Source organism: Phascolarctos cinereus, unplaced genomic scaffold (genome assembly GCF_003287225.1).
Source record: "Phascolarctos cinereus isolate Bilbo 61053 unplaced genomic scaffold, phaCin_HiC Scaffold_2;HRSCAF=192, whole genome shotgun sequence".
Lineage (NCBI taxonomy): Eukaryota > Metazoa > Chordata > Mammalia > Diprotodontia > Phascolarctidae > Phascolarctos > Phascolarctos cinereus.
The window spans coordinates 380056526-380068305 of NW_027555625.1; the positions used below are offsets into that span (position 1 = coordinate 380056526).

Sequence of the window (11780 nt, forward strand, 5' to 3'; positions counted from 1 at the left end):
GGGTCAGCTTTCTTCCCTTCCGCTCTTCCCCCCTCCCCACACTCTACTTCACTTGGGCTTCTTTTCGATCCGGATCCCAGAGAGAGCCGCTTTGCGAGTAGGGGACAGGACGGTGGTTTGGGGTTTTTAAAAATGAATCAGGAAGGTCTGGGATGCCTGGAGCCAGGCGGGGCCGAGAAACGCCAAAGCGGTGCCTGGGATATAAATTAAAAAGCCAACTGACTTAAGAGGCAAACAATTGGCCAGGTCAGGGTAGACATCTTTGATGCTAACTGGCTTTGCCTCCTCCGGCTACTTTCCTTTTAATTCCTCGGTGCAGCACGCCTGCGCGCAGTTCCCGGTCCTATTCCTGGCATGCTGCTTGTAAGATGAGTGAAGAAGCAGGTGGGGGCAGCGAGAGGGCGAGGGAAGCTCTGGCATTGAAAACCGCTCACTTTGACAGGAGCCAGCGAGAGAGACAGCCTTGAATCGATGTCAGGGACTGCCTACCTGCAAGGTGTGCTAAGATGATGACCATGAACGCCAAGCAGCCTTTCACCATGCACCCTGTCCTCCAGGAGCCTAAATTCTCCAGCCTGCATTCCAGTTCAGAGGCTATGCGCCGAGTTTGCCTTCCCGCCCCGCAGGTATGTAGATGAAGCGTAATTACCGCTTTAAGGCACATTTTTTGACAGGCGCTTGCTTAATGTTTTTTTCATGGAGCCCAGAACAATCGCCTCTCTCTGAACCCCTCTCCCTCTCCCTCTCCCTCTCTCTTTTCTCTCCCTTGTCTCTGATCCACACGTCTATTCCTGCAAAGCTTCTGCCTTCATATTAATTTTTATGACCTGAGCTTTGAGGAAGAATCTCTTTGCTTGAAAATGTTTTTTAATCCTGAGTTGACAGTATTCCCCACTGACTCTGCTATGCGTATTCTTGCTTGCAGCTGCAGGGCAATATATTTGGAAGCTTTGATGAGAGTCTACTGGCCCGCGCTGAAGCTCTGGCGGCTGTCGATATTGTCTCCCACGGCAAGAACCATCCTTTCAAGCCCGACGCGACCTACCATACCATGAGCAGCGTGCCCTGTACTTCTACCTCGTCCACAGTGCCCATCTCCCATCCGGCCGCCCTAACCTCGCACCCACACCATTCAGTGCACCAGGGGCTGGATGGAGACCTCTTGGAGCACATCTCGCCCACGTTGACAGTGAGCGGCATAGGCGCCCCCGAGCACACCGTGATGCCGGCACAGATCCACCCTCATCACCTGGGAGCTATGGGTCACCTGCACCAGGCCATGGGCATGGGCCATCCTCACGCCGTCTCCACCCACAACGGGATGCCCTGCCTAAGCGACGTGGAGTCTGATCCCCGTGAGCTGGAAGCTTTTGCCGAGCGCTTCAAGCAGCGTCGCATCAAACTGGGGGTGACCCAGGCGGACGTCGGCGCGGCGCTTGCCAACCTCAAGATTCCTGGCGTAGGCTCACTCAGCCAGAGCACCATATGCAGGTTCGAATCCCTTACCCTGTCCCACAACAATATGATAGCCCTCAAGCCTGTCCTGCAGGCCTGGCTAGAGGAGGCAGAGGCTGCCTACCGGGAGAAAAACACCAAACCTGAGCTCTTCAATGGCAGTGAGAGGAAGCGCAAACGCACCTCCATCGCAGCACCAGAGAAACGCTCTCTAGAAGCTTATTTTGCTATCCAGCCTCGACCCTCCTCGGAGAAGATCGCAGCCATAGCGGAGAAATTGGACCTCAAAAAGAACGTGGTGCGGGTTTGGTTCTGCAACCAGAGACAGAAACAGAAACGAATGAAATATTCGGCCGTCCACTGACTGCGGGCAGAGCGGGGCCGAGGCCTGGGCCGGGGCCCCAGGGCCTGGAGAGAGGGAGAGGACCGTTCCGGACTTTTATATTTGACTACACACATCACTCCGGGCAGGAAGCTTGCCCAAACACTGCCGTTAGACTCATTCCCCCCAAAGCCATGGACTTTTGTTTCCGTTTTCTTTGGTCTCTTATCTGTCTTGTCTTTTCTTGTCTACTCTTATATTCTCTTGTCTTCTTTCCTCTTCTTTCACTTCTTTTCTCTTCTCCCTTCCCTTCCCTCTCACCCCACTCTTAAACAGTTTTTTTTTCCTGGAAAAATGAAATAAGAGGCCAGGAAGAGGGGGCTGTCCTTCGTGCTGAACCGAACACTTGCTTTGTGAACTGCGGCTTACTTCCGGGGGACCTTAGCAACAACGGATGTCTCAGTTTGGGGGAGGGCTGGGGTCCGCGGTAAAGGCGCCACATTGCTGATCGCAATAAGAAACTGATACTCAATGCAAGGGTTGAGGGGGGCGGGGAGGATAAGTAGAAGGGAAACAAAAAGTCATCCAACTGGGAGAAACTAGGGAATTAACCTGTATGGAGATTTATATATACATAATATATATGATATAGCAGATATTTGTATATATTTCGGAAAGATAACCTCGTGTTCCCCTAAGCTTAAACTCTTCTTGACAGAGCATTTTGGTTTTGCGTTATTTTTCCTAAGGCAGCATGAGCTGAATTCAAGGAAAATGAAAAAAGGAAATCTCTCACATTCTTCCCAGAAAAGTTTGGTTGGAGACACCTTCTTGATTCATCTCTTAAGAAGGTGTGGAAATCTTTTGATCTCCTAGAGGTTTGCTCCTCGTAGCTTAGCTCCTTGCCTGAGGGTGGATGTGGGTAAGGGAGGGCTATATGAACTTCAAATACCAGTTCCTGTTGCTGTTTGAAGGAGAAATCATTCCTCTGTGGGGTTTGAGTGAAAGTCCATAAATTGTTCTAAACTCGCCCTCCGGAAATATACTTGGACACCGGTACCACAGAGCCTCTCTCTGGGCTTCCCAGCGCAACGGGGCCACGAAAGACAAGCCGACATAATTTCTCAGAATCGGATGCAAACCTTTCAAATGTATCTCCACTCCTGCTTCTTTTTAAAACTCCACCTCTCCTTTTCGTTTCCTCCAACACTAGATCTCGGTTGGGCTAATACACTAAGATACTCGTGATTCCCTAAAATGGCTTGGCTGGATGATTCACGGCCCCTCCCTTTCCCCTCACATCTCATACCTTGGTTTTGTCATGTAGTTTGTGTGTTGCTGTGTAATTCTTAGTTTTTCCCTAATAGATACTAAAATAAAATGATGAGGTTCTTTCCCCCTTCTGCCCCTTGGATTAACTTCTGAAATAATAAATGCTTTATTTTTCAACCCGAATCGCAGTTGCTTTCTTTTGCCGAAGTACCAATGGCATCTGGCCCCAGAAGTAACTAGTGTCAGAAAAAAGGGAGGTCCTAACAAGTGATTTACCTTTTGCGCCCCTCCAACACTACTCCTTTTATTTCCTGTCAGGTGGTTACCTGACCTCTCCTTCCACCAGCAGTGCGGTCAATACGTAGCTAGGTATGGTGATTGTGTACCTCTTTCTCTAACTTTCTGGTCTCCCCCAGATCTGCGGAGCGAACTCTGATCAGACCACAAGTTCTCTGATTTTCTTTCTCCGTGAATAGAGCAGCGTTAGCTCTCTCTGCTTGAACTAGGGAAAGCAAACTCTTGGGGTTGAAGGAAGGTATGTAAGCAGAGGCTGGAGTGAGAGTTAGGAAGGAGAGAAGAGAAAGAGATACGCTATAGGACTGGAACATGGGACTGTTTTCCAGGGCCCAGTAATCGACTTCCAGAATCATTTCTAAGAGCTCATCCCGAAAACCATGCTATCATAGGTCCATTTCTGATGCTCTTTAAAAGAAAAAGAGCTCTTTCTATTTGCCAGTCCCAGAAGTACCTTAACGATTAAAAATTAATGACCGAAATCGTAGTGTCTTCTGAATATTTCACGGTAGCACTTCAAATGAGTGTCAGACATCAAACCTCAGACCAGAAATTGGTGTTAGAGCCGTGGCCCCACTAGGACCAGCAAGGTAGGAATTCACCCACTGCACCGTGCAACTCACTTCAAGGAGCCAATCCCTTTAGCCCCCTAGCCGTTTTAATCAGCCCCGATGATCCCCCCACCCTCCCAGTCAAGTGTCCTTTAATAATAAATGCCCTTATGCCATTACATTATATGGTGGGTTTTGAAATTTTAAAATACTCCTGATGCAATATTAATTGCCTATAGTCTTATAAAATAGGGCAGAAACCAATTCCGGCGGCATAGGAGGCTGACGCTGTCCGCTCGGATTTGAGAAGAAGCCTTGGAAAAGAAGTTGGGTGCTCATTCCCAGGTAAGAGTTTTCTTCTCAGTCCAGTGAATTCGCGTGATCATACCAATTATGTTGCTGTTTCTTTTTAAGGGTATAGCGAGTTATGGACGTGATCAACAATAAGTTTGTTGCATTTTCCCTTGTTTGTTTATTGTGAAAGGTGGCAAGGAGGGGCTCAGAGGAGGGTTGTGCCCTCGTAAATAGGTTTTCTGAATCAGAGTTAACCCGGTTGAGCTGAAACGACTAGGACGCATCCCACCCGGGTTTATTGACTTATCCAATATAAGCTGTCAGTTTGGTGGGGTTATACAATCCTCACAAGCATCTCTTTTTTAAAGCTACCGAAGCACTACTGAAGTTTACAACTTTCATTCAGAACAGATCTTAGGAGGGTGTCCTTTTCTCCCTCGTCTTCCCCCCACTTTCTTCTCTCCACACTTTCCATAGTTTCTTGGCTTTAGCCCTGTATTTTCCGGTGCTTCTGACTGTCTCTTCTCTAGGTCAGCAAAACGCAAGTTGAAGTTCACAGCAGCCGCCGCCTTCGGCTCTGGAACAGAGGCCTGGAACTCATGCCGAGGTGAGGCGGAAAACTTTGATAAATTTCGTAAAGTTATCCCCCTCCCCACAAAAGCTGATGGTTGCAGGCGGCAGAATTCTCTTGAGGGATCAAACAGGCGCTTTCGAGATTCAGAAGAAAAAGTCCTACCGCGTCTAGAGAGCTCCTTCTTGGTCCTTTATGAAGAAGGAAATGGGCTTGTTTTGAGGAGCAGTTACTTTCTCCGGATCTTCGGGTTTGTCTTGCCAGGGAGAGAAGCAGGTAGTGAGCCTCGGGTTATGCAAGCCCTTCCTCTGGGGGCACGAAAAGGCCCCAGGATAGGCTGCCTGAATGGGCAAGGGAAGAAGACCCTGCCAAAGGAAAACACTCTCCTACTTCCCCCTAAAAAACCCGAGCGGGACCGAACTTCTGCCATGCCCGAGCTCCCTACTTAAGAGAGCTGGACGCCTGTGTGAGCCCTAGCCAGGCCAGGTGAGGTGAGTTAAGGAGCAGCGCTAGCCTGAGTCCTGGTCAAGGGTATCTCTGAGAATAGTTAAACTGCTTTAAATCTATAGCGAGAATGTGCCACTGCTTTTGCAAGAGGTGTTATGGCTTAGTAGCCACTGATTCTGTGTGGGCCATGATTGTTGCTCTACATGGTGTGTCTCTTGCTCAAAGCCCGTCGGTGACCGTGTCATTTTATGTTGCAATTGTGTGTGCATATCACAACACGCACTTTTTAGGTGTAAACTCTGAGGTTTGTAACTCACATGCTTATAGTTTTGTTGACGAAGTACTTTCATTACAGTTCAGTGAGGTGAGTAGTGCAAGGATCATTACCTGCATCTTGCAGATGAGCAATCTGATGGGTAAATGACTACTTGCCTGTGTCACACAACTCGGTAAGTGTCAAAGCTGGGATTCAAACTCGAATTTCCTGACTCCAGGTCCAGTGTTTTCTGCACCATGCTGCATGCAGTCCGGCTAGAATGGTGGGAAACACACAAATATCCTGTTAACACATCTCACTGGACTGGTAGTCAGAATGCCTGGTTCTAGCCCTGGTTCTGCCACTAACCAGCTCTGAGGCCTTGGTCAAATCACCACTTTTGTGCCTCGGACTTTTTTAAAATCTGTAAACTGAAAGGACTCTAAGGTCCTTCCAGCTCTGACAGTTTATGTCTCTGTAAGCCTACTACAGGGGAACGTTATAAAGAAAGCAGTCTATCCGTCACGAATTTGGCCAAAACCAAAGTACTCATCCCTCTCTCTGCAAATACTTTCCTCCCTCAAATCTCCTTTTAAACTGAAAAGGATGATGCAATTTCCTTGAAACCCTAAAGCCTATTTCCAGTTTTCGCACCTGTCAGGAACTTTAGGAAAAACAACAACAACAACAAACCCCCCCCAAACAAAAAGCAACCCCCCCAAAACCAACCACCCCAAAATCAAACAAACGAACAACAACAACAACAAAAAACCTAACAACCCAGGCATTTACTTCCGTGTGCATGGGGGCGGGGCAGACCCCTGAATTGCGCGATTTCCTTTGCTCAGTCATAGGGTTTTGTTCCCTCCAGAAATAGGGGTGGGTTCACCCAGAGGTGAACACTAGGGAAGTGGTAGAGAGAAGGAGGTTGGTGGGACTTCCTCCAAGCCGGCTCTCTGATGGCAGACTCCTGAAGCCTTCCCTGGGCCTCTTCAGCACCCCAGAACAAATTCATTTACTCCCTTATAATGCATCTCCAAATTTCATACTGTGATCCAGAAGAATGTAAGGAGACTGCATCTGTAGGCCACTCTCCAGGCGTGCTCTGAACGGAGAATACACTAAGACTCAGATATACCCACTCTCTCCCTCCTGCTAGCTAATATATCAGATATATTTAAGGTCCATGCCTTCAGTAGATTACTTTCCTTAACTAACTTGGGGCAAGAATCTTGTCCCATCATCCTAGGCCTCTTTTCCGCAGAATAGATCTTTTCTTATCCTCCCTATATTCCCTCCTCCCTCCCCTTCCCCTGCCCCCCACACACAGAGCTCCAGTCCAGCTGGGGCCGAGTCTTCACGCCCTGCAGACAGAGACAGAGAGTGACCCCAATGGAGAAATTAGTCTTCTCTTCGATCATTTCTTTTCCGATTGGCTCGGGTTTCCCCTTGCTTGGATGTCTGCGCTTCCCCTAGGCTAGTGAACCAGGCTCCAGGCTCCAGGACTCAGACAAGGATTTCCCGACTGGAGTTCAGAGTTCACAAGGCTCCACCCAACCCCACCAGAATGGGTTTCCCCTCTTAGCAGACGTCATGCCCCTTTGGGAGCCTTCTGGAAGCCAGAGAAGGGACAGCTGGAGAGGGGTGAAGTAGGGGGCGGCTTTTCCTGGTTTCAGCTAAGGTTAATAGCCGTCAAAGCTTCTTCCCTGGAAATAGTCACTTCATCTCAGTGTGTGGATTCCTTATTTAAAATGAAATGTCTTGCCTTCTCCTCCCCGCCTACCTCCTCTTGGTCCAACCTAAACCTTAACTACATCCAGTCTTGTCTTTCCCCACACTCCCTCCTCCTCTTCCTCTTTCCTGTACCTAGCTCCATAAAACATCAAGTTATTGTGTAGCTGGGTGCCTGGGGCCTTGCTAGACTGCTTCCCTTTTGGCAGATATATTTAATGTCCAGCCATCATAAATCAAGGCCATAAAAAGCTTACCTTCATATGCACTCAATTTCTACCAAACCTAAACTAATTGCATAAATTCCTTTAGGCCACTGTGTCTCTGCTGTACTCTGGGTTGGGATCTGATCAATTAGTCATTAAGCACTCCATTAGCTGGGGTTTAAGCTGCCTAATATAAATGTCTCCTGTCAATTTGCTTGTAATTGAATGAATAAAAAAAGGTACAATTATTAACACAAAGGATAAAAATGATGAAAAGCCAGTTTTATTCAAATGCTCCCAATATTCCAAAGTTTTCTTAACCTAATAAGACCTTTCAGCAACTAACAGCTTTCTAAAGGAGAAAAGAGACAATTGCTCTAGTCCTGGCTCTGCTAGTAACTAGATGATCCTGGGTAAGTCTTTTCCCCTCTCAAAGCCTAAGGTTCCTTATCTGTAAAATAAAGGGGCTAGACTAGCTGACCTTCAAGGTATTTTTTTTTGCTCTAAATCTATGATCCTAAAAGCCTGACTAGATAATTTATATCTAAGGGCCTTCCCAGTTCCAATTATCCTATGGATCTTAAGGACGAAGAGTGCCATTCTGTGTTTAAAGTTAATATTATTTATATGTGATTTGAGAAAGCTGTGCAACTCCAGGATTTTTGGTCTTCCTCCCTTCCATATCCCCCCAAAAAGAAGAGACAGGTGCTGGAACTAATCAAAGTTGCTTAGACAGAGTTTAGTTATTTTCTTTATCGCTATAGGCACTGTAAGTTAAATTAGACATTTATACACTGAAAATGATCATTCACATTGTTTATTGCTTTATTAAATTCTGTCATAAATCAGCCCTCATTCTTTAACTAAATTCTAGCAAGTCCCTTACTTCTAGTCAACAAAATTCTCACCATACCTATAGACCATGGGCGTAGCTCTTAACTGGGAAAGTACTTGGTGATGTCCCTGAATAATCCACTTGGTGCTTTTCTTACAGGCACTTTGTATCATAAAGACAATTTTTTTAAATGCACAAATAGAGTTCCCACTGGAAAGGGAGAAAGACTGGTTAGTTCTTAGACCTTGTCTGAGATCTGTTAAATGACAACGTGAGTTCAGGATAATACTGCTAAACTAGTTAGAGGGCATGTGCTATAAGTTGTTTTTTTACAGTAGTGGGGACTGGTTGGGTCAGTAATGCACATGCTCTCACTCTATTTTTCTTGTGACAAAGAATGTCTAAATAGATATCTAGCCAGGGTTAGGGATTGGAGTTTTTTTTTTTTGTGAACAAAGAACTTGGTGACTGTAGCCCAATTAACACCATGCCCCAAATAACTGAGCTAATTTCAAAGGAACTTTATTGAAAACAAAAATGAAAGTGACTAATAGAAGGTAAGCTAAGCACTTCAACAAATTCTAAAAACAAATTGTCTTAAAAATTAAAATGAACAACCCCATATATTTGGATTTTGGTATCTGATTCTATCAACTTTTCAGCTCACTGAGGCATAGTCTGAGACTAGTTTGGGATGAGGGAAGGTAGCCTGTCATGGATACAGATCCAAAATGTTGCTACTTCTGATGACATGCTAGTTGAGGTTAAAAACATCCTGCGGAGTAAAAGAAATGTTGTATGGTTTGGTTTTATTTGTGGGATTTTGGGGGAGGGCATGGAGTAAGGAAAGAAGAATGGACAGTTTAGTGGTGAAAAAAATCAACCAAATTGCTTCATTGTTTGAACTTATTTGATTCCATTCAAAACAATTGGTTCTTGTGTAGGCACAACCAAAATGTAGGCATAGGGAATGTATGGATTGCTAACCAGGGTTGGTATGAGGTGGGTGGGCAAGGGAAGGGCAAAAAAGGACAACAAGAATTCTTGCTGTCAAAATTGTTTAGCCATTTTTCAGTCATGTCCAACTCTTCATAACCCCATTTGGGATTTTCTTGGCAAAGATACTAGAGTAGTTTGACCATTTCCTTCTCCAGCTCATTTTACAGATGAGAAAACTGAGGCTCAGGGTCACACTACTAGTGTCGGAGGCTAGATTTGAACTCAGGAGGCCTGGCACTCTCTCCACTTCACCACCTAGCTGCCCTTGCTGTCATTACAACTCATCTTAATTATAAAAAATATATCTCCTATTCCATCACTCACATTCCTCCCTTAGGAATTCTCTCAACCCTGTATAATTACAAGAGAGAATATCCTCATAGCTGAATAATGATGATCACAGGAATTAGAACTAGAAGGGACATTATAAATCTTGTCTAAGCTCTGGATTTTACATTAAAAAAGAAAACAAAACTGAGACCCTAAGAGATTAAATAATGTGCACAAAGTCACATAAGTAGCATTAGAGGAGGATTTGAACCCAAGCTCTCTGATTCCAGATGAATGCTTCTCTTCCTATGCCATGCTGATTCTTAATTCTCCATGCCAATCCTATAATAAATATTCCTTACCTTACCTTCCTCCCATTGTTGGTGGCTATGGTAGTGGAGGTGAGGGAGTGGGAAAGACAACCTTCATTCAGATTAGTGTTATGTCCCTAAAAAGTCTCTAAGTTCTTTGATTTTTTTTTTCTTTTGAGGAAACAGGTTAAGTGCTCAGGGTCACACAGCTAGTGTCTGAGACTGGATTTGAGCTCAGTCCCTCCTGATTCCAGGGCCAGTATTCTAGCCCTTTCACCGTCTAGCTGCCCCAAGGTCATTAAATAAAGGGATGGTGTCAAATATCTCGTTTGGGATCCCAGTTACCAAATCCAGCTTTTCTACCTACATCACATTTCTTGCCTTGGATCACTTCTACTCACATAATGATCACATTCGTTCAGGCCTTTATCACCTTTTACCTACATTATTGCAACATCCTCCTAATCAATCTCCTTGCCTCAAGTCTCTCATTATTGCTACCAAAATGATTTTCCTTAAGTGCAAATCTGACTATGTTACTTCCCTAATCAAACAACTTTAGTGGCTCCCTATTGCATTTAGGATGAAATATAAATTCCTCTGTTTAGCTTTTAAAGACCTTCACAACCTGGCCACAACCTCCTTTTCCAGCCTTATTGTATTTTCCTACCCATACGCTATGTTCCAGCCAAACTAGCCTTCTCTTTGTTCCTCAATTTCTCATCTTAGTGCTTTTGCCCTGGCTGTCCTCCATTCCTGGAATGTACTCTCTTCTTGCCTTCACTTCATAAAATCCCTCTTTCCCTTCAGGACACAGATCCTTGGACCCTTTTCTAGTGCCTTCCCTCCCTATCTTTTATTTGTTTGTATTTATTCTCCAAATATTTGTTCTGTATAAATTTAGGTATGTACTTGTGTCTTCATTAGAATGTAAGCCTCTTAGAAGAACAGATTGTTTCATTCTTTGTCTTCAAGTCCTCGGTGCCTAGTATAGTGCCTGGTATATAGTAGGTGCTTAATAAATTCTTTGTGATTGATTGCTTTTTGATGCTTCCTAGCACAGTGTAGAAGATGCTCAATTACTAATGGTTGAATTAGACTGAATCAGTCTGGGGAAGACAAGTAGTATCTTTATATATCTCTTAACTTAGCCTCATTTCCTGGATGGTTGTTTAAACCCACATAAAAGGTGAGCAACTAGACTTGCATTTTATGGTTGAGTACATTTTTATGTCTTGGCAGTGGAACTGACATAAGACTCTGTTAAAATGTAATAGAGTTGGGGCAGCTAGGTGGCACAGTAGATAGAGCACGGGCCTTGGATTCAGGAGGACCTGAGTTCAAATGCGGTCTCAGACACATAACACTTATTAGTTGTGTGACCCTGGGCAAGTCACTTAACCCTATTGCCTAGAAAAAAAATAAAATGTAATAGAGTCACAAATAACCTAACATAGTGCTTTGCACATAGAAGGTACATAATAAATGTTTGTCAAAATGTTACAGGAAGAGTTCTTAGAGCAGCATGAATTAAAATACTACTTATGATTTTTGGTCTTATCATCGTTGTTGTTATTATTGTTATTTTTGTCATACCTAGGAATTTGTATGAAGATTAAAAAAAATTGGATGTTTGATTTTACTTATATAGGGAGCCTCCTTTTCTAATGCATGTTGGTACCTTCTCTGTAACTCACAGTCATCAACATTCTGTGTTTATCACTTTCCATTTGAAAAACTCAAAATCCTCTTCACTAAATTAGGTGTTATCTTCAAGGAGATTTAGGGAGAGCATGGGAAAGTCAGGTGGGAGTTATTTTAAAATGACTTGGAAAAGAAATGATTTGGTTTAAGCATTTGGATTAAATTTAGCCTACTGAAATTATCCAATTCACCATTCCCCCCTCCCTTTTAATTTAAAAATAAATTGTTCATTACCCTTCTGGTTCCTTCTTCTTCTGTCAGA

The 11780-nt window shown here is 44.5% G+C and overlaps 1 protein-coding gene across 1 annotated transcript; it reads left to right on the forward strand.

Annotated features, from left to right (window-relative positions):
* The first annotated feature begins 506 nt into the window (after window positions 1-506).
* Window positions 507-1824, forward strand: POU4F3 (POU class 4 homeobox 3). The gene is made up of 2 exons (XM_020964328.1): window positions 507-626; window positions 926-1824. The coding sequence occupies exons 1-2, from the start codon at window positions 507-509 to the stop codon at window positions 1817-1819; spliced, it is 1014 nt and encodes a 337-aa protein (XP_020819987.1). The 3' UTR covers window positions 1820-1824.
* The last annotated feature ends 9956 nt before the right edge of the window (window positions 1825-11780 follow it).

Coding starts and splice junctions, on each gene's coding strand:
- POU4F3 (XM_020964328.1), top strand. CDS start 507: ATGATGACCATGAACGCCAAGCAGCCTTTCACCATGCACCCTGTCCTC. Junction 627..925: donor TTTGCCTTCCCGCCCCGCAG/GTATGTAGATGA, acceptor TCTTGCTTGCAG/CTGCAGGGCAATATATTTGG.